Source organism: Fusarium musae, chromosome 3, assembly GCF_019915245.1.
Source record: "Fusarium musae strain F31 chromosome 3, whole genome shotgun sequence".
NCBI classification, from domain to species: domain Eukaryota; kingdom Fungi; phylum Ascomycota; class Sordariomycetes; order Hypocreales; family Nectriaceae; genus Fusarium; species Fusarium musae.
In genome coordinates, this window is record NC_058389.1 from 3507242 (window position 1) to 3533271 (window position 26030).

At 48.2% G+C, this 26030-nt stretch overlaps 9 protein-coding genes across 9 annotated transcripts; 3 read left to right on the top strand and 6 right to left on the bottom strand.

Annotated features, from left to right (window-relative positions):
• Window positions 1-481: 481 nt before the first annotated feature.
• On the top strand, window positions 482-1449 carry J7337_004500 (uncharacterized protein; the record flags this gene model as incomplete). The annotated part of the gene is made up of 2 exons (XM_044822194.1): window positions 482-736; window positions 796-1449. The coding sequence occupies 2 exons, from the start codon at window positions 482-484 to the stop codon at window positions 1447-1449; spliced, it is 909 nt and encodes a 302-aa protein (XP_044683527.1).
• Window positions 1450-4106: 2657 nt separating this feature from the next.
• Window positions 4107-4638, bottom strand: J7337_004501 (uncharacterized protein; the record flags this gene model as incomplete). Its single annotated transcript, XM_044822195.1, has 3 exons — window positions 4107-4310; window positions 4359-4502; window positions 4558-4638. 3 exons carry the CDS (start codon window positions 4636-4638, stop codon window positions 4107-4109), a joined length of 429 nt encoding a protein of 142 aa, XP_044683528.1.
• A 342-nt stretch (window positions 4639-4980) lies between these two features.
• Window positions 4981-5971, bottom strand: J7337_004502 (uncharacterized protein; the record flags this gene model as incomplete). Its single annotated transcript, XM_044822196.1, has 2 exons — window positions 4981-5705; window positions 5755-5971. 2 exons carry the CDS (start codon window positions 5969-5971, stop codon window positions 4981-4983), a joined length of 942 nt encoding a protein of 313 aa, XP_044683529.1.
• A 986-nt stretch (window positions 5972-6957) lies between these two features.
• On the top strand, window positions 6958-8192 carry J7337_004503 (uncharacterized protein; the record flags this gene model as incomplete). Its single annotated transcript, XM_044822197.1, has 2 exons — window positions 6958-7137; window positions 7188-8192. 2 exons carry the CDS (start codon window positions 6958-6960, stop codon window positions 8190-8192), a joined length of 1185 nt encoding a protein of 394 aa, XP_044683530.1.
• Window positions 8193-10578: 2386 nt separating this feature from the next.
• On the top strand, window positions 10579-12495 carry J7337_004504 (uncharacterized protein; the record flags this gene model as incomplete). The annotated part of the gene is made up of 2 exons (XM_044822198.1): window positions 10579-11328; window positions 11380-12495. 2 exons carry the CDS (start codon window positions 10579-10581, stop codon window positions 12493-12495), a joined length of 1866 nt encoding a protein of 621 aa, XP_044683531.1.
• A 570-nt stretch (window positions 12496-13065) lies between these two features.
• J7337_004505 (uncharacterized protein) lies at window positions 13066-14007 on the bottom strand (the record flags this gene model as incomplete). The annotated part of the gene is made up of 3 exons (XM_044822199.1): window positions 13066-13239; window positions 13289-13841; window positions 13919-14007. The coding sequence occupies 3 exons, from the start codon at window positions 14005-14007 to the stop codon at window positions 13066-13068; spliced, it is 816 nt and encodes a 271-aa protein (XP_044683532.1).
• Window positions 14008-14903: 896 nt separating this feature from the next.
• J7337_004506 (uncharacterized protein) lies at window positions 14904-16707 on the bottom strand (the record flags this gene model as incomplete). Its single annotated transcript, XM_044822200.1, has 6 exons — window positions 14904-15295; window positions 15363-15570; window positions 15637-15998; window positions 16052-16162; window positions 16217-16514; window positions 16567-16707. 6 exons carry the CDS (start codon window positions 16705-16707, stop codon window positions 14904-14906), a joined length of 1512 nt encoding a protein of 503 aa, XP_044683533.1.
• A 1829-nt stretch (window positions 16708-18536) lies between these two features.
• Window positions 18537-19442, bottom strand: J7337_004507 (uncharacterized protein; the record flags this gene model as incomplete). The annotated part of the gene is made up of 1 exon (XM_044822201.1): window positions 18537-19442. One exon carries the CDS (start codon window positions 19440-19442, stop codon window positions 18537-18539), a length of 906 nt encoding a protein of 301 aa, XP_044683534.1.
• A 2789-nt stretch (window positions 19443-22231) lies between these two features.
• On the bottom strand, window positions 22232-25941 carry ALG10 (glucosyltransferase; the record flags this gene model as incomplete). The annotated part of the gene is made up of 9 exons (XM_044822202.1): window positions 22232-23370; window positions 23420-23557; window positions 23606-24198; window positions 24250-24338; window positions 25199-25252; window positions 25307-25400; window positions 25589-25642; window positions 25777-25820; window positions 25930-25941. The coding sequence occupies 9 exons, from the start codon at window positions 25939-25941 to the stop codon at window positions 22232-22234; spliced, it is 2217 nt and encodes a 738-aa protein (XP_044683535.1).
• Window positions 25942-26030: the final 89 nt, after the last annotated feature.

Consider the following 26030-nt stretch of genomic DNA (forward strand, 5'->3'; position numbering starts at 1 on the left):
TCGCCGTATCTATTCTTGTCATTGGCAGGCCAAACTTGTTTGTATATATGTACTGATCGTTTCATTACCACTGCCATGAAAGATCCACATTCAAAACTGGCCGTTGGTGTTGCCGATGATAGTTGATCCGAACATAGAGATCGGAGCTGGTCGGACGGAACCGCACAATTCGGAGTGCGAAATTAATCCTTCCCCACTTCTTCGGCCGTCTCTTGCACCGGAGCTCCAAAGTCAACCCGTGTTTTTGGTATGGACCCGGGGTCATGGCCGTCATAGCTTCGGTGTATTCGGGCACCGGCCACTGAAATGCTTTATAATAAACACAGTCTTATCGCAGTGATTACAGATCGCGATGGCTGCTTGCCTTCTCAGAAACTACTATATAGTAGGCCTAATAGATACCTCCATAGGCAATTGATTCATCAGTTTATACCACTATAACCACTCTACCTCAGTAGTCAACAACTTGAACATCATAAAAATGTCACGAGCAATTCTCATATCTGGTGCGACCGGAAAGCAAGGCGGTGCTGTTCTCAACCAACTCGTCAAGCAAAAGGCCAGCGTGGAGATTCTCGCCGTCACCAGAAACCCCAATTCTTCTTCAGCTCAGAAGCTTCTCAAGAAATCTTCCAACATCAAGCTTGTACAGGGAGACTTGTCCGATGCTGCCACAATCTTCAAAAATGCCCGCCAAGTTACAAAACAGCCGATTTGGGGAGTGTTCAGTGTCCAGGTAAGTACACTCGCCTCTTGATGGTTATAGTTGAGATGTTAACGTGATCCTGTAACTAGTCCCCTATGGGTCAAGGAGATGGTGCTGAAGTAGCCCAGGGCAAGGGTCTTGTCGATGCTGCATTGGATGCTGGGGCCAAGTTCTTTGTCTATACTTCAGTTGACCGACACGGCGAAGACTCTCTGAACAACCCAACTCAAGTTCCTCACTTTATTACAAAGCACGAGATTGAGAAGCACTTGATCTCCCGTACCACTGGTACTGGTATGCAATGGTTTATCATTCGACCTGTGGCTTTCATGGAGAACTTGACGGACAATTTCCTGGGAAAGTCATTTGTCACGGCATGGAAGCTGGTTGTCAAGAATAAACCTCTTCAACTCGTCACAGTGACCGATGTGGGCGTCGCTGGCGCACAAGCTTTCCTTCAGCCTGAGAAATATGCCGGCCGTGCTGTGTCACTTGCAGGTGACGAACTGACGCTCGAGGAATTCGAAAAAATCTTCAAGGAGAAGACTGCCCGCGATCTCCCATACACCTATAGTCTTGTTGTCTACCCAATCATGGCGATGGTCAAGGAGTTGGGTTATATGTTCAAGTGGTTCAAGGACCAGGGTTTCTGTGCGGACTTGAAGGCGCTGAGAAAGGAGTATCCCCAGTTGACGACATTCGGAACTTGGCTTGAGACAGAAAGCGACTTTGCTCGCAAATAGTCGAAGCAGTCATCAGGGAGCTCCGTTCGAACCTTGTTTCTTCGTATGATGAAGCTGAAGATACACTTCGTGATAGTCATTAGGGTTGTAATAATAGTAGTGTTTGTCTTGGGAGTCTTATGGAATTAATTGAGAATGTGACATCCAGGATGTTTGCTTACTAGCACCCTCAAGGGAATGAACCCTGAGGATAAGAATACGGGCGTTGCGTAGCGAGTAATGGGATATCTAGTGACGTCTCTTGCAAATTGACCTAGCATGAATTGTAAGTATTTGTGTAGCAGAAAAGGAGTGTTTATATCAACTTTGTTCATAGTAGGGGATGAGATCCCACATTGCTTCATTTCTTTGACAATTTCGTTCGCCAAAGCATTGGCAACGAGATTTGTATTACCAAAAGCAGCCAAGATCTTGAGTATAAAATCTAGATTCTGAACATGCTCTCCATTAGGCTCCGTCGGAGATGTACTCGCCATAAATACCAGAGCAGCCATATATGCAGCAAAGCAAATAAGGGGGTTAGTAAACGTCGCACCAAGATCGGGTATCATTCTAAAAATGTTGAATATCTCTTCGGCTGCTGGAAGTAGGCGGTCTTGAGATAGCCGGATCAGGTAACTCGGTAGCCCCTGTAAATTCGACTTCATCCTCCACAAAGCTGCTCTGTGAAGGCATATGGTGGCCGTCTGTAGCATGACGTTGACAAAAATGGCGTTATGAGTCCTATAGTTGGCAGGAAGACAAAGGGCCTTTGGCAGCATCAACAACATGAACTTGAGATCATTATCAATGCCTTTGTGTCTCTGCCAGTACAAGTGGCCGCTGAAGTCCTGATCCTGGCTGTTATTCGTTCCAGTATGTTCTATGGTACGGTGGAAGATATGCGCTGCGAGCACTGCTCCTGCAAAGGTGGAGTGTTGTTCGGATTCGAGCAGCTGGTCTCCGAGGAAGCGCGTGTTTTCCTCTTGGCCATTCTCATAAGCCTTTTCTGAGGCTGGAACTCTAGTTTTGATCTGAAACGAAGTTCAGTGGTACGCCAGGAAGGCTTTGGGGGGAAACTCACGTTGTGATCATGTATGAGTGCTGGCCATCCAGTCGTGGCACAGGTAAAGCGATCATAGCAAAATATTGTCCACCATGCGCGGCGTCGTTCTTCGACTCCTATCCAGTCAACATGCTGGCCCCTATCCGGTCCTTTGACGTCAATTTGATGGAGGCCTAGCATCTGTGCAGCTCTAATAGCAGAACAAAGTGTCATAGATGCCTTTGAAAACATAGAGTGCTCAGCCTCGAAACAGGATATCAGAGCCCGAGCTTGTACATATCCTAGAGTCATTGCTCTTTCACTAGTGTCCTGTGTCCTTTGCTTAGCAGGTGTCTTCAGCTGTCACAACCGACACATACACCCAGGTGGTCGTCTTGAAGATATTTTACGGCACGCTTGTAAAATAGCATTCCCAAGTGGCGGTAAGCGTCAGATGTCTCTGCGGCAGAGGCCATGACGATGTATTGAAGACACATTGGAGGCTTCATATGGTCTGGCAGGAAGAGTGATGCCATGAATCTTTGGCGATGTAGTAGGGGCGTTACCTGATGGATTCTGTTGAAGTATATGTTCATTCTGATTCAATTGTTACTAAATCAGAGGCGATGGGTTGAAGTGTATGGAAGTGTGTCTTACAATGTTTCGATCAGCTGTCGAGGAGGCGCCTCCTCAAATAGGCCCAGCCTAACGACAGCATCTTCCTCCTGGCTCGGCGTTGTGGCGCCAACTGCTGCAATAGCATTGTACCTGTTTTGGATACTTTCAATGTCGGATGCCCTCGACTCTTGCGAGCTGTTAAGCAGTCTCTCCAGGCGTCCTATCGCAACCAAATTCAACAAGTATTCTGCCAGTGATGAGCAACACTACATACCGAGTTTGGCCTCCAATTCTTTTGCCTGTCCACGGTTTTTGCTTTGGTATGGTTGCCTTGAGAAGGAATAGACGCAATCATAGCCTTGCTTGCTGCATCGACTGCAGGATGGCCTAGTACGGTCACACTTCAGTTTGCTTTTCCGACAAAGAAGGCAGCTAAAAGGTGCAAGAAGTGCCACGTTTGCTTCTTCTTCATTGGCTTCATTGGAGTTATTGGTGTTCTTGTCCATTTCTGGGTGCTGTCTGTTAATCGAGGGAGTAGGGGACGATATTGAAAGAGGGAGATTTGGTAGTGGGATAAAATAGTGGAGAGGGGGAAACAATACTCCTAATGTCAGGCTCCATGCGATCTTCCTATTTGCTTGCACTAAACTACTCAACATGAAGAGAAATTTAAAATTTCTTTAGTTTAGAATCAGATTGGCCTGCATACTACTCATATTTTGTTTCACGTAATTGACCAAACGTGAGTGTTATCGTCTGTTGGTTAGATCGTCATAGATTATTATTCCCCGCCATGGCAGACATTGGATGCTCACTATCACAAGCAACATTGATGATTTAGAGACAATTCTAGTGTGTCCTAAGCAAAGGCCAAGTTTTATTCTATAGCTAGAAGTCTGTCTGGACCATCTGATCTCGCTGTGCTTTCTACGCCTCTGTCTCTCTGTCTCTGTCTACACCCCTGTGATGATTTCCCAAGCTCCAAATCGGGTCAAAATCATGAGCGAGCGCTCAGCTAGTTCTCCTTCACGATGAGGGAGACCTCGCACTTGCCAGGCTCGAGGACATGGGGGGAGTCGTTGTACTCGTGAAGCGGGATTCGGAGAACGACCTCGACCTGTTCCTCGGCAGCAAGAACCTTGAAGGTCTGGATGCGGCAGGTGAATCGAGGGTGGTAGAGACGGTCGTAGCCATCCTCGGTGGTGCAGCAGTGCTTGTCCTATATCTTATCAGCATGTACAGCAGCAAGGAGAAGAGAGTGACTTACGAAGGCGTAGCAGAGTTCCTCGCGGCAAGCGTTGAGTCCGGCAGCACGGCCACCGGTGAGACCGAGATCATTCTTCGCGGCGACGATGTCCTTAACAACCGCCATCATGACGTCCTTGAGGTTGGAGGTCTCGTTGATGTAGTCCTGTAACTCGGGTCAGTTCGGCTGCATACAAAGCTATCTGTGTGGTTAGGAATACCTTCAGGGTCTGGGCACCAGGGTGCTTCTCCTCTTTGAGACGCTCGAGGAGCTGGATGATAGTGTCTCGGTTTCCAGGCATCTTGAAGTTTGAAGAGATTGATGAACTGTTGCTGAAATGGATGTGTGGGATGTCGATGTTGGCATCGAGGGTGATGTTGACTGGGTCAAAATTTATAGAATGCCACCGAGCCCAGCCTTTTATACCTGTAATTTTTGGGCCCGACTCCAGCAATTCTAACAGCCAAAAACCAGTATTCAATTATCATTCCAAATGTCAATACCAACGAGTAGGGGCTTTTCGTTTGAGTCCTCCTTTCACCACTGACAGCAATGCCAAGTCTTCGGTAAGAGCAATAAAGAATGGTTATGTAAGTAAATTTGTATAAAGAAGAATGTCATCGTCATCAGGGATAATAACTCATCAAGAAGCAGCTGGTTTTGCCGTATTGTTGTCCGTCATCTCGCCCAAACCTCTCGACTCCTGACGACTTGGTCTCTCAGGCGAGATGGGCCACGAGTGAATCCGTGTCGAAAACGACGAATCCCTATCATCATCAGATGGACTCACGGGTCCAACATGTGTCACACTGCTTGATTTTGTCATCTCTGCAGCACCAAGCTCTGGCGTTCTCATACATCCACGAAGTTCCTCCGCATGAGGTCGGTCGCCCTCCATCTCGTACAAGCCCTTGCTAACATAATATCCGTCTTCAGAAGCGTTCGCCTTCTCTATCTCAACAATTCTGAGTTGTTCTTCGGCTGAGCGTCTTCGTTTTCTCTCACGCAGCCAGAGGAAGACGGCAATACTGATCAAGATAACTCCCAGTGCAACACCAACACCCACTCCAGCGTTTCCTCCTGGTGATAAACCACTGTGAGTAGGTATTACTGTGTCTGCTTCGTCAGATGCTTGTGCTTGCTCGGAATCGCCAGTCTCAGTTGGTGCAAGGCTCGTCCAGGTAGATTCGTCCGCGGCGGCTGTCTCTTCAGATGATGCAGTAGTGTCAACTGTTGTCGAGATCTTTAGTGTTGTCGGCGCTCCTGAGGCTGTAGATGATACAGCAGTTGGGAATGATGTTGGCTCGGTGGCTGTTCCATAAGGTTCCCAATATTGTTCGCAGATCTTCCAATAACTGTTCTCATATTCTGACCTCTGTTAGTGATGCATTCACATGCTGACTCGACAACTACATACCGAATTCATCATCTTCAGTGCATTTCTTTTTCGTCTTCCTTTCTTTATTTGAGAGACATTGCTCCAATGTATCAACGATGGTTTGATGATTCGGCTTGTAGCACCAGCAGTCGTAGTCGTCCTTGGCACAGCCAGTATTAGCAACACTGATGTCGAAGCACCCGCTAATACATTCGGGAATAGCCTCGTAGAGGGACTTTGCATTCTTGTTGGCCATTGTAGGAAAGGCATATGACAATCGATTGATATATGACTTCAAGTGGATGTGATTTAAGTGGACAGATAGAACTGCGCCTGCGCAAACTTGAATGTAAAGACGAAAGAGAGGCCGAGGCAGAAGCAAAGACAATGCACGAAGGAATAAGCTAGCACAGCTCAGACACGAAAGTTCAGGAAAAAGGATCCCTTAAGAAGGATTCAAAGTTGATTTAAGGCGATCAAGGCTTCATCTGGACTCGAAGAATCCCCTGTATCTCCATCTCACTCCATATAAGCCATTGGTTCCTCCCTGAGGCTGTTCAATGCGTTGTGTCGTCCTCAAACAACTAATGCTGGGAGTAAACCTCTTGAAGCTAGGGTCATGACTAGGCTGATAGGGCCGTGTACGCATCGAACATCTCTCCCGTCAGCGCTACAGCTGAGAATGGGTCGGAGGATCTGTTTCCTGGTAAGAGAGCGACATTCTAATTTCAGGATCAGACTTAAGTCCTCGGGCGAGCGCCAGGGGCATTTAGCCTTAAAAACTGGGGACCATCGGTATTTGGTTCAGCCGATAGTTAAAGTGGCTGAAGAAAAATTTAAGACGCACGCGAAAAGCTGAGTTAATGTTGTGAATTTATTATGTAGTAGTGATATAATAATGAGCCACATGGTTACATGTGTTTTAGTCAACAAATCTCAAGAGGCCTCGACTCGCGAGACTCGGCCTCGGAACACAAATTACGAGATAAGCGACCATGCCAAGTAAATTCTGCCACTCAGAATTCTAGAACGGCCTTATCGTCAGCGAGAATGGCTGTGATTGGTCAGAGAAGGTCATCTCCCCCACCAGTTGGGCTCTTCACTCGCCATATCGGACCTTGACGAGCGGAATAAAATCAATCATTTCCTTCTAGAAAATAGCGACGAGGACAGAATCTCACCTCTTGCCATCAACATCATCAACTTTCACATCAAAATAAACGCAACAGAGCCCCCAGAGACATGTCGTGGCTACCGAAAAACCTGTATCCGGAAGGCTCGGGAATTGACTCAAAGACGATCGAGGATATCGTCGTCCAGGACATTATCAAGCACGAGATGACCCGAAGAGAGCAGCTTGATCTCGCAACGGCTCTTACAGTTATGCTTGTGGCTGAGGCTGCTGATGAAACAACGACAAGCGTATGTATCGACTTTCCCTCTCAATTTCAGGGTGAGACTGACGTTCATAGTACGAATATGATGACGATGAAGAGTATGAGGGAAGAAAGGTAGTACATGAAGTTCAAGTCGAACAACAACAACAAGAAGAAGAAGAAGAAGAAGACGAAGAGGAGGAGGAGGAAGAAGAAGAGGAGGAGGAAGAAGAGGAAGATGATGAGTATTATGATGAGTACGATTCAACGGAGGATGGTTTATATGACGCATTTGACGACGTGAGCTCATATGGTTCTCTGCGCTTTCTTGTTCTCGACATGCCTGTTGAGAATGCGGAACCGGAGCTCATCACCAGAAAGCGAGCTTTGTCTCGCGAAGAAACGCCATGTCCTTCGTCAAGGAACCCGGCCAAACGACAGAAGATGGATCCATCCGCAGTATCAGAACCACCCAAACCACAGGCTTCAGAAACGCAAGAACCGGCATCTCCTTCAGTCCGACCTGAGTGGCAACAATACGGCGGAAAGGAGATACCCAAATCACTCATCCCTAGAATCGTCCGGTCAGCTCTCCTAGGCACTCCTCTGCACGCACTTCATCCCGAGGCACAATCGTTTCTCATGGCAATCAATTTCGACCTACCTGGCTCCAAGGAACTGGCATGCGCCGTCATCGACATGGGCCTCCGATTCTCAAAGACAGCTACGAGGAGTGAGTACAACATTGTATTCAAGGAACTGGTCGAAAGCCACGGCCGGGTCGCGATGTACAATAGTGCTCATAACAACTTCGAGGCGCAGCATAAGCTTTTCTGGAACAAGGTCAAGAAGCATACTGGCAAGCCTGTGCCTCCTGAGCGATTAGTAGAGCATGACGCGAGAAAACGGAGACAATTAGCTGAAAATCGCGCCAGAAGTAGGGCTTTACTTGCGGAGCAGAACGCGAAGAAACTGGCTCTGCAGAAGAAGTTGAAAGAGGAGTTTGCGAAGAAAATGAGCGAAGGGGAGGCCAAGAAGTTACCTCTGGATGAGAGAGTCAAGAAGTGGCTGAAGGAGATTGTCCCGGTTCAGAAGAAATAGCACGATACGGCAAGGCAAGGCAAGGCAAGGCAAGGCATGGCATGGCACGGGCAGCAAGAGACGGAAGGTTCAGTCTTTAGTGGAATGGGTTGCATCATGGCATTTATGAATACAAGATCGAGATACCCCCTTTACACGATAGGAAATGTCAAAGTTATATGTATTATGGATTCACTTTCACTTAGCACAAGCCACACGATATCACTCAATTCTTGACGCCACGCAGATGCAGCCAGGCAGCTTAAACGGTCCGTCAAGCTGCACGATAGCACGCTATAGTCGTGAGTCTGGTGACAGGCATGACTAGATGGTACTATAATCGCGCGAAGTCTTGAATATCTGCCCACTATAAGAGCGGTCAAGTACAAGGGATTTCTACGCTTTTGTAGTTCAGCAGAACTACGCCATATATCGTCAGCCCCAGTTCGTGTTCGTATCAAGCGAGGTTCGCTTGATTAACATTAATGGAACTCAATTCTTCCTCGGAGCGTGCAGCCGGTCGATTTGTCGACCCACCAGCAAATTGAGACACTGAAACTTATCGATTCGCTGTCGATCACTGGGTTAAAAAAAAATAACATTCTCTGAAACACCACATGTGCAGTTGGTGTGTGGAGTCGAAACAGGCTGAGTCGTGCGTGCATGCAGTGTCGTCCCGAGACAGAAATAGCTGCGGAGAGTTCCATTTTGCTGGCTGTGAGAGACTCAAGGCCAGACATTAATGCAGTGGGAGTGCCTGAGAGGTGAGTGCTGTGTTCCGGAGGGTTCGGGAGTCTTTGACATGGTTGATGAATAGTGATGGTCACATCTTTTGACCATATAAACCCCAACGGACATGGGTGAGTACGGTATCATAGTTTGAACCAACCTTGGAAGCTGAAAAAAGGGCCCCAGACTTTGGGTCTAGATTCTACAGAAGGAACCACCCGAAGGGAGGCAAGAAAACTTGGGATGTCGGTTCTAAGTGAGAAAAGTATCTAAGCAAACTTCGTATAAGTTTTGGGGCGCTTAGATTAGATATTTTTGACGCCTTAGTTCAGCATCAAAGGTTTTCTTGCTCCCTGGAGCCACCCCACGTTTGACGGATGCGCTTGAGTAGAGTCCGCCTTGGCCTAACAGTTTCGAAGCCACCATCAGCTCAGTGCCTTAGAGAACATTCGTTGTTCAGCGGTCAAGCTCAGTACAGCTGACAGTGTTGCTCTGTTCTACAGAACATGCAGACGAATAGAAGCGGTCAACTTGATCAATCTGAGAGAAAGAAAGAATCTTCAACGTTTAGACTCTGTCTCCAACGGAACGAGTTTTGGCCAGGAGATGCGCAATGCTTCATCGTCATCTAGCCCCTCGACGTACGTATGTAAGTGGCTTTTTTGGGGCGGAGGGCCATCAAGTACCTGTACATACAAATCCCCAAATGCTGCGCCAAGGGCTTACCGAGATGGGCAGGTCGAGCATCGATCGATGCAAGGACCCCTATCAGATATCTCCAAGTCATCAGCAAGCCACTGAAGCAGCCCAGAACCAGATTTCACAGGTCTCATGGGGTTTCAGGCTCATCATGGGTGAGGTGCTGACGTCGATTTGTTTAGCGCCCGTTGGCCCAAGAGCCCGTTGAGCGGGTGATGGCCCATGGCATTTCGGTCATAAACTTGGAATGCCCCGGTAGTAATTAGTTGGTTAATTAATCGTGGCCAAGGAAATTATGATTGATCTCTCTCTTATTTCGGCCTCGGGGTATTGACTGTCACTGACATGCCGAACAACGAGGTACGTAGCACGTAGACGGCGTCCTCTCTTTTTTTTTTTTGTTGATGTCTACGACGCTAAGATCTCCGCCCAATGGACCGGTACCAGCAGATGGAGGAGCTTGTTCTGTAGCTTGTCTAGGTTTGAGTGAAGTGGTTGGCTGGGAACCACTGGAAGTTGGCAGCTTGCAGCGGGGACAGCGCCTAGATGGGTATCGCATGTACCGATACTTGTTCGTTTGGGGTGTCTCGGGAGCCCACCCACATTCATCTAGGCTCTTTCATCACAAAGGATGGAAGCTGGCTGGAGTGTGCGACGCCGTTTCCAAGGTTTCTAGGTTCTTTACTTTCGAACACCAGACAGACTATCTGCTTTCTCAACGCTTCTTCTTGTATATTCTCTTCCTAGAATTACCTTATCTTACTTTATCCACGGCTCATACTTTCAATTGCTTGTCATTCTTATGAGCTTATATCGCTATAGAGTTTGCTTCAACCCCCTATAAACCACAGAGAGTCCTTCGTCGCTGCCGCAACCGATCCCGTCACCATCGCCCATGTGGTTCTAAATAGAGTCTAGATTTCCGCTTCGACTCTCCTCCCTCTCCGTCTCCGTCTTGAATATCGAATATCGGACCGCAATGGACGCCGATGTCTTCGCACGAAGTGGCGGCCTCGGCGGCGACCCGAGCGATCGACCTGGATTCTATAAACCCGTTGGTATTGGTTTGGCTGTTGGCTCTGGTGTCTTTATTGGTATCTCTTTCGTCCTCAAGAAAGTCGGGTTATTGCGCGCCAACGAGAAATACAACGAGGTCGCTGGAGAAGGATATGGGTACCTCAAAAACTTCTACTGGTGGGCAGGAATGACACTGATGATCATTGGCGAAATCCTCAACTTTGTCGCATATGCCTTCACCGATGCAATTCTCGTCACTCCTCTCGGCGCATTGTCCGTTGTCATTACAGCTATCCTTTCGGCCATCTTTCTCAAAGAGCGCCTCAGCATGGTCGGGAAAGTTGCTTGCTTCCTCTGCATTGTCGGCTCGGTTGTTATTGTTATGAATGCTCCCCATACATCGTCCGTCAGCGACATTCAAGAGATGCAGAAATACTTTATTACGCCTGGATTTCTCACCTATGCCGGCCTCATTATAGTTGGATCCATCGCCACTGCATTGTGGGCTGGACCAAGATATGGTAACAAGAATATGTTGGTCTATATCTCAATCTGTAGTTGGATTGGTGGACTCAGTGTCGTCTCGACTCAAGGACTGGGTGCTGCCATCATTGCTTGGATCGGGGGCAAACCTCAGTACAAGGAATGGTTCCTATGGGTTTTATTCGTCTTCGTCATTGGCACATTATTGACAGAGATCATTTATCTCAACGTATGAGCCCGGTTCTCTGTTATTATCTCAGTCACTAACAGCTCATCATAGAAAGCACTCAACATCTATAACGCAGCCCTCGTTACCCCGACATATTACGTCTACTTTACCAGTACAACTATTATCACGTCAGCAATTCTTTTTCAAGGTTTCAAGGGCACCGCCCAGTCTATCGTCACCGTTGTTTTAGGTTTCTTAACAATCTGTTCCGGAGTAGTGTTACTACAGCTTTCGAAATCCGCAAAGGATGTGCCCGACGCCGCAGTCTTCAGCGGCGACCTCGATCAGATCCAGACTATTGCCGAGCAGGAACAGCCAGAGTCAGAACCCAAGGCCGATGCCATCCGCGGAGCCGCTGCCATCGTGCGACAGATCTCACAGCGACGACTTAGAATGGAAGCCGAAGAGCTCAAGCGACTCCACGAGGAAAAGATGATGATGGACACAATGGACCCTATCCGAGAAGATGGACAGCAGCCAGAGTGGGAATGGGATGGCTTGAGAAGAAGACGAACAATGACTTTCAGGACCGGAACGATTAGCAGCTCTAGAGCAGGATCAGTTACATCGCCTCCACCACCGATGCCTCCCGCCTCACCCCGTTTTGCTGTAAGACCAAGCAGTCCAAGGCACCCACCTTTAGGCATGTCGCAGTTCCCGCCGGTCGAAGACGGAGACGATAGCGACGATGACAACAACCGTCAGGAAACAAACACACTCTTCTCTAGCATTGCAGGTACCATTCGAGGTAGAGCCCGAGGCTTCACCAACTTCTCAGGCCGACACGCCAACGACGATCATGAAGACGATAAACCCCGGCCCCGCAGCCCGATGCACCCGGTCCCCCTCACTGAGATTGCCGTCCCCCGGGATAAGGCCGACGAAGAACACGCCGCTTACTACGGTCAAACTCGGGAGCACGAGTACAACGGACAGGATACTGAGTACAGAGGGGCATCGTTCCGAAGTGGTGGCAGCCTTGCGCCTCCGACGCCCCCGCCTCATGGACAACCTCAGGATACGACACGACGTCAGTTTTCATTCCATAACGTATTCCGGCGGCCTCACTCATCGTCTAGATCAACATCACACGTCGCGGACCCAACGGAGGAAGAGCGGGCCGGACTCGTCAAGGACGATAGCCAGCCGGGCCCATCTTTTCTCTAGGGGCCAATCCGATGGGTAAAGTCAGCATTCGGGGTGGTACCATGACATGAGCAAGGAAGGGGTGAAAACATGCATTTGCACGGCGCTATTGGAGTTCATTTTTCTTTTGGGTCACTGGGTTTCGCTTGGTTGGGTTATTCGGTTACATAGCGATTGTATAATGTCGTCACGCCTGGGTTAAGTAGGGTATAGAACATGGCTTGGACGGAGCGCGAGCTTGATGACTACCTTTATATACAAAACTGCTGTGGGACATGATGGCCGGGTCAGTGGAGGATTAGGAACATGACATGATGAATAAAGATCAGTTGTATACGCTAAAAGATACTATCTACGAGACGACTGGCTGCAGCCCTGGTTGCACGAGTGATCGTACAGGATTAAGAGGAGAATTGCCGTTATTCATTTCATGAATTCGTTCAAACCGTTACGCTATACCAGTCCAAAGCATCTCTGGGATAAGCTTCTGAACACCTCAAACTCCAAGCATTTAACAAAGTTTTAATCAAAAGACCTCCGATCCGCTTATTGCCTGCCAACTTTGGTCGTCATCTGCTTCTTCCTCTTCTTCTACCAATCAGCAGCCCAACCGTTGTGCTCGAGGAACTCCTCGCAGGCTTGCTTCAGTGCAAGGTTTGGCCGTAGCTCAGCAGGGACAAGTGGCTCGCGCGTGAGAGGGTCACTATGATGCCTATTCAGGTGCTCCATGATCGACGCGCGCTCGTATGACTTTCCAGTCTTGGTCTGTATCTTGTTAGCAAATGTGGCATTCGATTGTGGTGAATAAACTTACCATGACGGGATCGACCATGAAACCAAAGCTGATATCGTCAATGGCCCAGTCTGGAACCTCTCTCTTCTTCTCACCATCTGCCCTTGCTCTCTCAAAGATCTCCCTCATCCGCTGAATCTTGGCAGCGCTCTCCTCCTCGATTTCTTGCCTCACCATGGCATCATCATCAGTCTCTGCCAGCATAGCCTCTTTGTCCTTGGCCAATAATTCAAGTATCTCCCTTTCAAGATCCCGTGATTCGCGAACACGCTTTTTCTCGAGATCATCCCAGCGCTCTTTCTTGCAGCGAAGAACGAGATCCGTCACAGCAGCAAGTGAACGGTCTCCCGTTTCAACGCACAGCTTGTGCGCATGCAGAGCGCTCTTGACCGCAGCGTCATAATCACGAAGAGCGATCTGTGCTTGCGCAAGGTAGTACCGGGCCTTCATGTTGTTAGGCGCTAGCTGCACACAAGCTTCGCAGTCGGCGACCACTGAGTCCCATAACTCAAGCTTAAGACGGGCCATGGCGCGATTAGTGTAGAGCAGTGGGTTTTTGGGGTCGGCGATGATGCTATTGCGATGTTTGTCAGAATAAGCTCTCTCTCTTACACACACACAAGCTGCGCTGTGCTAATTATATGTGCTCACGCTTTGGAGTAGAGGCTGTCGGCGCCAAAGTAGTCCCCGACCTTGAAACGGCTGTTCCCTTCATCCTTGAGCTGTTGCGCCTTAGACATGTTGAATCAAGTGCAGTGCGTGAGACCGGGGGGCGAGTGGTAGTGAGGTGTGGTAAGACTGGAAAGTAATTAATGCCGTAATAGAAGATTCGTTACTGTATTCCGGATGCTCGGACAAGGGAACCCGGTTATCTATAAAGGCGCTCGCTGGCTGATATGATGATGACGGCATAGAAAGAAGAGGAGGATAAACTGCACAGCAGAGCAAAACAAAACAGAATCAAGAAAAGTCGCAGTGTGAAGTGGGCGGAAAAGGACGGGAACCAAGCTGTTCACTCTAATAAGGTAGAAAGACAAGAAGCAGGGAGTAGGGAGTAGGGAGTAGGGAGTAGGTAAGTAGGTAGTTTACTGGAAACAGCGAGCGAGCCACAACGACACACGTAAGGTAACTTGACTTGGGTACACTCAAGTTTAGAGGACGGGAGAGAAGAGCAAAGGACCCTTGATTTTGGGAGGGTTTGATAGAGCCTTTGATTGGATTTCTAAGCGCGTGTTCCCTGGAAAGTTCGAGAAACGGGCGGGCCTAGAAAATTGCGGGGTGATTATTGTCAATGTCAATAGTCTCTTCATCATGAGACAGACAAGTCATGATGAAAACATATTCATTCATATAAAAAATAAAAAATGCATTTATTGCTCAAAATCTACATGCCCAATCTATCGTGATTCTTGTCTCCAAGTCACCTGATTCTAAATGCTCCCCCAATATCTAATGCAATGGATATCATGGATGTCATATCATGTCATGTCCTGTCATGTCCTGTCTGACCATGTCGTGTAGTAAGTGGTATCCTAAAACTCCCCAAACTCCGTATAATACGTCAGCAAAAACAAAACAAAACAAAGTGGCCTGGCCTGGCCTGGCCTCGCCTAGCCAACTGGTACTCTCTTCTTTCTTACATCGCCACCAAACGCACTACCAGATTCTCCTTTGGTCGCAGTGTAAAAGCCGGTCCAGCAACTTCAACCTGCTTGTCTTGGCTTCCAAGAGGCTTCTCAATCTTGAACTTGCGCACCATCTCAACAAGCATGATCTTCATCTCCATGAAAGAAAGCTGCTTGCCGATGCACATTCGCGGGCCGTTGTGAAACGTCTCAAAAGCGTACGCGCTTGTCGCGTCGCCTGCGAGATCGTTCCAGCGGTCAGGGTTGAACTCCTGCGCGTCTTGGCCCCAGACCAGAGGGTGCATGTTCATCACCGCGGGCGAGAGTTGAATCACGGCTCCCTTGGGGATCATAATCCCGTCGATTTCGACGTCGTCGGTCGCTTGGCGAGGTGCCATGGCCACTATAAACACGTTAACTAATCAATTCTCTAATATCAGGGGATGGGGGATGGGGTTACTTGCCTGCACAGTAGAGTCGCAGAACTTCGCGCACAAGGTTGTGCAGATACGGGAGCTTGTCGATATCGCTGAAGCCAGGCATGTCGCAAGTGCTGTCCATGCCTGCGATCTCATCTCGCAAACGCTGCTGGCAGTCCGGTCGGCGTGAGAGCTCGTGAACGGCCCAGGTGATGGAACAAGCTGTCGTGTCATGTCCAAGGATCAAAAGATTCAAAACCTATAACAACTGTTAGCACAATCCGCAACATTCAGAATTCAGGGGGTGACTTGCATATTCAACGACGCTCTTGTCGTTCCAATCAGGGTCGGAGTGTTCCAACAAACACTGAAGGGCGTCTCGGTTCTTTTCGGGGCTAACAAGGCCTTGTTCATACTGGTTACGTCGGATCGTCATCAAACCTACAATGAACTCCCGGACTCGGGCACAGCTCTGAGAAAACTCAATGCATGCCTTCATGGGTACATACTGTCGAATCGGGATTAGCGAGTTCAAGTAGTTGATAACATGGCCAAACGTGGAGGGTTGCATCATCGTGGTGAAGGTGTCAAACAGCGGAGACTCGTCGGATTCGAGGTGGTTAAGATCAAGGCCAAACGTTTCGAGTCCAATCACGTCGAGGACTGCTTTCCAAATATTGCTCTCGACTATAAGATTGTTAGCTCAGTCGCACAAAAAAGGGGGGAGGGGGGTTACTTACTCTCAACATTACCGTTTTCGTTGCGATGCTGGGTCAGTACATCGATCAGTTGTTCAGCCTTTTGCTGAACAACAGGGGAGAAGGCTCTGAGTCGAGCAGCCGAGAATGGTTCTAAGAAAGAAGTTAGCATTGGTCTCAATTTGGGTCAGGGTTGGTTGTACTTACGGCTGATGGCTGCTCGACGGAGCTTGTGAAGCTTGCCTTCAACAAAGGGGAGTCCATCGCCGATGAATTCGTGCGCGAACTGCTTTGCAAAGGCAGGCTTCACAAAGTACGAGCTCTTGGTCTGAAGGACCTGCTTGTATGCCTCGATACTGTTAACAAACAGTGTCTCACCGTTGGCAAAGTTCAGGTATCGAATAATGGGGGCGTTGGGGAATTCGCGAGACCACTTGCAAAGGAGTTCAGGGAACCAAGGCACCTGAAGGAACTTTGCAGTCTGTCCGAGAAAGAAGGCATTGTCCTATTAACCACGTTAGCAACATGATACGAAAACGAATGGGGAGTTTACTTACTTTTGGTCCGGGGAGATGTCGAAGAGGGGATACATAGAAGGGGTATACAAAGACGTTGAAGGCAATGATCCCCATGACGAGCATACCCAAGATGACCAATCCCATTGAAAGGGATGGTACCAAGGAGAGCAAAGACGTCATCTTGATCGAAAAAAAGGAACGAGTCGGTCGTACTCGAGCGAGGTTGTTGGGCGAGGTGAGTGGAAATAACTAAAATATGAAGAGGGACAAGAAGATCAGAGAGGTATCTATCAAAGAGCAGCAAGAATGGGATTGTGAGTAGAATGGAGAATGGAGAATTACAAAGCCATGACACAGGCCAGGATATCGATATATATTGCTGCTAATTATCGCACTGGCAGCTCTGTCATTCATTCAGTGTCCACTGTCCACGCACCTGGTGGGTGGCAACCAGTGGCAGACGGGGACGACGGCTGGCGAACATGGACGGGACATGTTGCATTGAGTTGACGTCTACGGGTACGGGCGAGATCAAGGCCCGAACATGGAATCGAGCATCGAACATCGGGCGTTTCTACATGGAGAGTTGTGGCACAGCCTGTGCCAGTCAGTCCCAAGGCGTGGTATCTAGGTATGGTCTTGGGGGGAGGGAGATGGGGGCCGAAGCTTTGTTGTCGATGCAGATTAGCGAATACTACGTAGAAAATAGAAAACAGGCTGATCACTCTACCAATTCGGAGAAGATGCAACGATACGTTATCTATAGTCTATTCCGTCCGCTGTCACTCGAGTCTGCTGCCGTGCGTGGCGATTTCCGAACAGATAGATTCCAAGGTTTCTCGGAACGAATGGACGCTGGATGAATACCCTTTTGGGACGATGCAGTTTGCCGACTGATGCAATTGGGGCCTTACTTTTCAAATGTTGTAGGGACATGGATTAAAAACAAACGTCAACAACCTAATCTATTAGACTCTAGTTACAGATAACCGAGATCATCTGCGCTGTAGCGAGTGGTGGCGCTCAAGCGATGATACCTTGGGCCTGAAGATCTCCAAACATGGCTTGCTTCGACTCACGACAGTGGTCGATTCATAAAATATTCTGCTCAGCCTTGCAGTTCGTCTTACAGATCTTTCCGTGGCATGTCACACAAGGTAAGCCACTTAACACTTTTCCCGTTGGTTGTGTAACATGATAGCCTTACCGACTTTTCGAAGAGTGTTTGTATCGACCCGTCGGTGTTGTTGTTGTTCGTTTCCTGGATTCTGTTTTATATCAACGTTTGAGTAATATCCGGGACGTCACTCACTGTTCGTGCAGATGGCATGGATCTGGAAGTGATCAATTATACGAGTCGACATGTCTTAGTAATCGTTTCATCATCATCATCCAGGTTTCCTTGTTTGACATGTAAAGCCTGAATTCCCAAGTTGGCCAATCAATGTGCACGTAAGCTGCTGAGTCTTTGAGTTGATACTATAAATGAGAAACCCTGTGTATTCTGGCGGGAGAATGGCAAACACAGCCATATCAATGCTGACTACGCATGTACTCTCCTAATAGTCTACCTCGACTTCATGTCATCCCGGGCTATAAGATCTTGTGTTCCCTCTGATGGGGTCCTTGAGCCACCGCCTTTTATACAGATGGATAGGAACTTGGAAGCCGAGTTGCTATCCGTCTGTACTACACGACATCTTGCATAATCATCAAGATGAAGATTCTCATTATGCAGATAGACATAATAAAATTGATTGGCGTATGTGAGTGTTTTTATATACCTTTGTTCGGCCACGTCTGATCTCGTAGCCATAAGTCGTCTGAGCATAACAAGACATATGAAAGTATGCTGTATCCTATCCCATCCTATCTCATTCCAATCATAAACACATGGCTCTCTTATATAGTAGTCGTCATCATCATCACATTTCTCAAGGGGTATCCTCATGCCATTCAAAACCCCAAACCCAACGCCTTGGCCCAAGACAATCCACCCAAAGAAATAATCAACTGATTCCCAACCATTCGACCATCTTGTCCACGGCTTGCCTTCCCTCTTGAATTGGTAGAATAGGCCAAACGTGTATCATGCCCTCTCCATACACAAGCTCGACCTTTGTGCCCTGCTCCTTGGCCATCTCGACCATCTTTTTGGTATCAGGCGTCAAGAGATCTAAGCCAGCTGCAAACACCAACATCGGCGGTAGTCTCAGATCTCCATATATGGGACTAACATTGGGATGCTGAGTATCCATCTCTGGACAGATGAGTCTTGTGATCTCGGCGATGCCAGGGACGTCGAGCCATGGATCCTTGAGCGCTGCATTGTGGAGTTCAGGGTTGACAAGACTGGAATCAGTGCAAGGCGTGATGGGCACAATTCTCTGCGCAGTCTGTATACCAGCCAATTTTGCATTTTGCGTAAGGACAAGAGCCATGGTTCCTCCAGCTGAATCACCCACAATCCAAAACGGCGTCCGATCTGGTGCCGATGCGAGTTCATCGTGGAGCGGCTGCACGAACTCATACATCTTCATAAGCGACGTCTCAGGGCCAAGCGGGTATATCGGTACGGTAACAGTAGCATTCAGACGCCTCGCAAGCTGAGCCACCAGCTCCCAGTGCTGGGGCGTGATATCAAAGACGAAGCCACCGCCGTGGAGATACAAGATTCGACCGCGAGTCGGCGTCTCTGTCTTGGGAGAGACTATGTAAACGGCATAATTCGCGATGTGGCCCTTTCTCTTATACTCCTCAACGGCGAACTCTTTGTAGAGGTGCTTGGGAGGTACACGCTCGGGACGAAGACGCTCCTTGGCGATGCGGTTGTTGATGCCCTCTGCTGAACTCCAGGTGCTCTTTAACCACCACCAGACGATCCAGCTGAGGATGCGGGCTTTGAAGCTGGGCATTGCTGAGTGAGATGGAGTTTTATGAGGGTATCACGGGAGTGGGAATATGCAAAGACTGCATGCAGTAGACAATGGATGTTCAAGGTCTACGGCTGCAGCTATAGCCAGTTGTCATTATGCGCTGGCGGGTTTTTTCTATGGAGGGGAATATGGGTACGAACAGTCATGGGTGGCTGGTGGTGAGGGGTCTGGGTCTACGGTCTACGGTCTACACCGCTATAGTAAGGTATGGCGCAAGTTGTTGAGAAGACAGGCATCTCAACGAATAGTGCAGCGTTGTTACACAGCATGGCCAGGGAATTTCGTGTGCAGTTGGCTTATTTGCAGTATGAGTTGGCTTGTAAGACGATGGATGTAGTCTAAGTTTCAGTCTATCTCTATAATCTAGGGTAGTCTGGTCTACATGACGACCCCAAACCGAGGCAGACAGGCTAACATCATGAATTGTTAGGTAATCGTACATATTCTCTTACAAGCTTGAGCCTGTCTCTATAAATCGATATTACTTGTCAATTGCTGCAATAATCCGACTGTTATTGCAGATAATCCGATCGACCAAACGGATGATGCCCTTTACTCACCAGTCCCGACCCCAGAGTCTAACTTAGTGATCACCATGTGTTTGCTGCAGTTGCATTGTCAGAAACTATCAGATCATGCTCGCATACGCATTCACGTTTCGGCTGTCACAAGGAGCCCTTTGACCCGGGAGTCCGGAGATGAAAGAGTGAGTGCTGCTTTAGACGGGAACAAGACGGACATGAACTGTGTACAAGGAAACGAGAACGAGAAGGAGAAGGAGTCTTTGTTCAGGACGGTCAAGAGCATTGTATCAATCTCAATACTCATCGCGATGATTGATAAAATGGTGGTTGAAAACAGGGTTATCACTATCTTGACTAGTGTCGCCTAGCTTTGAAAGTGGAAGTGATCTTCGAGAGCTGGACAAGCCTAGTCAAGACGAGTTGTGATGCTGCATGCCCAAACGTGCATGGAAAGGTCTAGGCAGGCGTTGGACGCTGAAGGATCTCGCTTACAATGACCCTTTTTTGTTTCTGCTTGCTTTTTGTGAATTGGGGTCTGAATTGAGGTGACATTTAACGGTTGGATGTGTATAGTAAGACGGGCGAAGGGATATCTTCAGTATCTTCAGTCGACTGACAGCCAATTAATTCACTTCACTGACTTTGGTAGCTACCAACATCATGATATTCTGAACAGCATAGTGAACAGACTGTTTATACTGTAACTAGTTGATCCCTGTACCTCTTGTTCACAAAATAACAGCCAGTATCACACCTCTACGAAGCCATCAACCCTCTCTTCAACTTATATACCCAATAAGATCAAATCCTCACCCTAAACTCTCAAACCACCTCCGCATTTCAACTCCAATTAGTGCAAGCCCAACCGAACCATCCTCTACAGTGCCCCCCCTAACAGCCTGTAAATACAGCAGGGTCTGGTCTGCTCTGATTGGGCTACCGCACGTGCGCACACTTTAAATGAAGAGGCCTGACCTATGACATCCCTGCCATTAGCATTTGCTGGTTCCGGGTTTTCCCCTCCCTCGTTTCTCTTCCTCCACAAAAAATCGACGTCAGTGACTACGATAAACCGTTGCTCTTCCCCAGACTGTCACTGTCGCTGTCACTGTTTCTTCTTCACATCTCGACTCCACTTCTTCATCCCATTTCCACCGACAAACAATTGAGTCACTTTGCTACGACGACTGATCACAAAACACAAACAACTCAGATAATAAGACACTGGTTCTCTTTCAACTGCGCATATACCAACATCATCGCGAACAAAAACAACTCGGCTTTGCTCGGACCGTCGCTCGGCTACTCTGTCAACCTCTACGGCCAACCTCTCTCCATCACACCAAAGCACATCACAACACATCGGATCGATAACCTCACGATGCCTTCACAACGACCGTATTTCCTCTCTTCTTTCCTCGCCGCCTTCCGTCCTCAAGGCCCCTCCATCTCTACTACCGCTCCTCATCAACATCAGCCAAACAAGCACACCCGAGATGCAACGACGACCACAACTGCCACAGCAACTGTAGCAAACACAACCACCACGGCTGCTTCTACGTCACATCATCATCATCACCATCATCATCATCATCAGTCCCAACAACAGCCAACTACTTCTAGTGTCGCTATCCGTCCGCCCCGAAACACCACTTCATCACCGCCAACATCAACATCCCCCGCCAACAACACCGCCATTCCCATTCCTGGATCATCTGGTCGACGTGGAAGTGATAGCAGCAGTGAAGGCTTCCGTGATGTGATAGGCGCCGACAAGTGGTATATCGGTGGACGCACACCGGGCGGTGAAGAGAAGTTCTTCAAGCTTGGCGTTATCCGCCGGGTGAGAAGCAATGATGGCTTAAGTTTGGATCGTCTAAGCTTATAATCTGGCGCATGAACGTTTTTCATGAGACTTTTTACGACTACTGGACGGGGCAGGAAAGATATGTCCATGCATCACTCATTGCATGATGAACCACTCTGGTACAAACACACGAACTTGACTTTTGCATGAATTTGGGATGCTCGATATGAAACTGGGTATGGTTAGGGCTACAAACAGGTCTGGTCTGGTTTGGTCTGGGGCTGGACCATGGGTATGGCGTTCAGTGTTGGGGTATATTTCACATCTGGCATGAAGTGAGTTCCCAGCGATAAGAGGGCCACATGCTTATCAAGACAAAACTACAAAAAGACTATCTTTTGCAACCACACCGCTCATATCCCCTCCGTCTTGTGTGTTTACCACATAAATCTTTGAAATCGACCGTCGTCCAGCACAGTCCCATCTTCCGCCTTCCATATGTAAGGTTTGGTGAGGAAGATGTAACCTGTTGCAGCATTGATGGCGATGAACCAAAACGTCTCAATGATAAGTCGTAGATCGTAGTGCTGAAAGAACTCAAAAAAAGGCCTGATCTTTGGGTAATTTGAGAGTCTGGAAGTAACACCACCGTAATAACCATGATCATGAAGCCTCCACGCAGGTACAAGCAGCCTCCACATCACCCAGGGTATGATAAAGTATCGTGGCTCTACTAGCGGGGCCGTCATGAGTGATAAAGTCGTGGCAAGCAAGAACACGAGTCCAGTCGATGTTGAAGCTGGTATAATCGAAGCAAGAAGAGGGTCATCACCCAAAGCCTTGCTCAGTTCTCGATGTTTGGAAGTATCCTGAGAATTCTCCGTTATCCTAGCTGGAGAGGCGGCATAAGTTTGTCTTGGCGAAAACCCAACGTTAGTCACCATAGGATGACTCAGGAAGGGAGGGTTTTCTGTTCCATTCCCATAAACAGAACAGGCGCGCATGTGAATAGTGAAGAATCGTGAGCAGCCAGCAATGGTACCCCACGTCATCCACCGAGACAAGGTATAGGGGACAACTAAAGCATATCGAATCCAAGAAGCCCGTCGGATGGTATATCTAAAGATGTAGAACATGTAATGGCGGTTATCAGCCAGAGTGAAGGGGTGGATAATGGTGTTGTAGTGAACGATGGCGAGTGAGAGCACTATGGTCTCAAGGAGGTAGAGGGGCCAGAGTATGAGCTTGACCCCAAATATGAAGCTGGCGATTTCTAGTGGCTTCGAAAGTCGTGGGTATTTTCTGTCAGAACTGCCGGTTGCCGAGGCTTTCCTAGAGCTTCCCGACCTTCGTGACTTGCCGAAGGAAATTGAGGGCGGCTTTGCACTGGTCTCTGCCTCGGGGGCTGGCTTGCTAGTTGATGTAGGCGATCGAGCCCGCGGCAGTATTCGCAGTACCATGTTAATGGCGGGTAGGGCATACGGTACCAGAAGTGGTAGAGAGAAGAAAGCAAAGAAAGGCCATATGTAGAGCATCTGTGGGAGGTGGATAGTAGCAACATGGTTGGATTTGTCACCTTTTTGTCGTTAGCCATAGACTCGACGCTATGCAAAGAGAGTACTTACCAAGGACAACACCACCGTTCCATGCTACGAAGCCACCAAATGAGACAAGGACAGCAACGTAAGGCCATATCTGTCTAATGATGCGGATTGGGTTGCAAATCGCTGCGATTCCCAGACTCAATACACAGAAGAGCATGTCTGATCGTAGTTAGTGACAAGTTAAGCTGCAAGAAAGAGCTGGCGTACCATCTGGCCACATCATGTGTAGTGGGGGGTCATGAATATCTCCAAGAGAATACCTCCAGGCAAAATACTTGATCTGCTCAACAAATGTCAAGATAACTGGCTGATCAACCTGCTCTGGCCGCAAGGTCTTGACAGCATGGACAGCTTCTAGGCCACCCATATACACAACTACCCAGAAGACATTGGTCTGACGAAAGAGAAGCGTGATGATTCCAAAGAGGATTGTTGTTAGATCGTTCAGTGCGGAACTACGATCTCGACCAATGCGCTTTAGGTGGTTCAAGTAGGCGACCAAGACGGCTGCAGTAGATGCAACATCGGTGTAGTAAAGTCCAGAGAAGAAGAAGAGAAGCGGAAATAGGGCGACATTAAGTGCAGTGTGAACTGCATATTGTGAAGTATTGCGTAGCCGGGTCGAGGTATAAGCTTCATAGAGGCGTGCCTCGATCTCTCGACGGCACTTTAGGACCAAGATGGCGAGTATCACCAGAACAGCGACGTTGGTAGCTCTTAGACTCTTGACGTCGCAGAAGTATCCACTGACTGAACTACTAGGACGCACAACTCCAGGTGTTATAAGAGAAAGAAGGTAACTGTATTGGGCTCAGCATTTGCTTCGGGGTATAGAAGCGCATCAAACTTACAGCCCTGGTGGTGTCGTGATCTTGCTATCCCACTCTTGGAACCTCCCCTGGCAGTATTTCTGTGCCTGTGGTATATGGAATACTTCATCCTAGCTTGAGTTAGCATCTGTGCGATGAGCACGATATAAGATGAGGCGTACCAGGTAAGGCTCCGGGACCAGTGCTGAGACGGCATACAACCAACAGACAGAGGCGACAGAAAGAAAATAAAAGAAGAAACCCTCTAAGCGCGAGTTAGGAACTGAAGAGTTCTTAAATCGCCTGGCAAAAAGAGGCAGCGCAATGATGAAAGCTGCTACTGTCTTGTATCCTTGAGATATCTCCATCATGACAAGTGTTCACCAGCAGTTAGCTGAGCGCGAAAGAGACGGTGTTGGAAGGATTAGAATCCTCTCATGGCTTGAAGAAGCTAAAGATTTTTTTTCAAGAGAGTTTATAATTGAGAAATATGAAGGATAAATGAATGGCGAAAGTCAGCTTGAAGTTGTATAAGACGGGCAAGTTGTACATGTAGGAGAGAAACCAGTGTTTCGCAGTGAGTTAGTGGCACTGTACTTTAATGAGTGGAACATCATATCAACAACCCGAAATAGCCCAAAGCAACATATGACAGCCAAAAGGTATTATAGACTGTAATAATGTCGTTAAAGAAACCCTCTTTTCAATCCTTTCATGCCACTACATATTATTCTTTTAAAGAGGACTTCCATAAGGTGTCATGCATGTTTCTGGCTACAAGTTAAGCACTTAAACATCAACCAATCACAGGCCGTACATTTCACAGCAAAATTCAAGGCTCAGAACATGTCTATTGGAATATCTTATACAATGAGAGCCGGCACGGGCGCTGAACAACGTCTATCTTCCTCAAGTCCACCAGATAATTTAGAAAGGCTATACGGACTATCAGTAATCGACCCCAATGCTTCGTATCATAATCAAGACTTACGTTGTCGGCGGGGTGGATCTCCTTTCGGAAATAGTTGCCAAGGAAAGGGATCTTCTGTATAGGAATTAATATCATCGTCGAATAGTATAGAGAGATGTTCGTTCGTACCTGGAGAACGTCGCGCTGCACACGGGGAATACCGTTGGCGAAGAGGAGGACAGCAACAGCGGCGGGAGCACCGTACATAGCCAGACGGGAGCCACTATAACCCAGTCAGTTCCCATTCACAGCATAACGATTAGTCGTCCATAAAAGTTCGTAATCAAATCCCAATATCTCATCCTCATGTCCATCTCAGCCGCAATTGATCATTGCAAGACTTCGGAGAAACGGAAGGGAGATCGAAATTCGGTTCGCGATCGTATTCTCGGTTTAAAATCGTGTACTTACATTCGGAAGGCAGCCTGGGGGGTGATGCCAGCAATGTTGGGTTGAGGATGGTACCTGTTCCAGAGTATTAGCCAACGTCACTATTTCATATGAACCCTTGTGCAGAATGCCGAGAGTCGTAGTTCGTTTGTGCCTTGACAGTGCGCTTCGAATTCGACGTTCGGTGATCGTAGACTGATATAACGTACTTAGGACCATAGTTGCTCTTGAATTCCGACATGCGGATGGGAGTCTGGTGAGAATCAGGTCAGTCGATTGCACTCTTCGTTAAAGACGCCTCGAGCCGTTCGTGAATGTCTGTAGCTCGTTCTCGGCGGTCGTTTCGAAGGGTTCGAACGTACGTAGGAGACCATCTTGAATCTTAGGGCGGTGGAAGCCTGTTTCGTCGTTCAATTGCTCGTCGATGTCGTCGTCGTAAAAGAAGGGCCTTGAACTTGGTTGC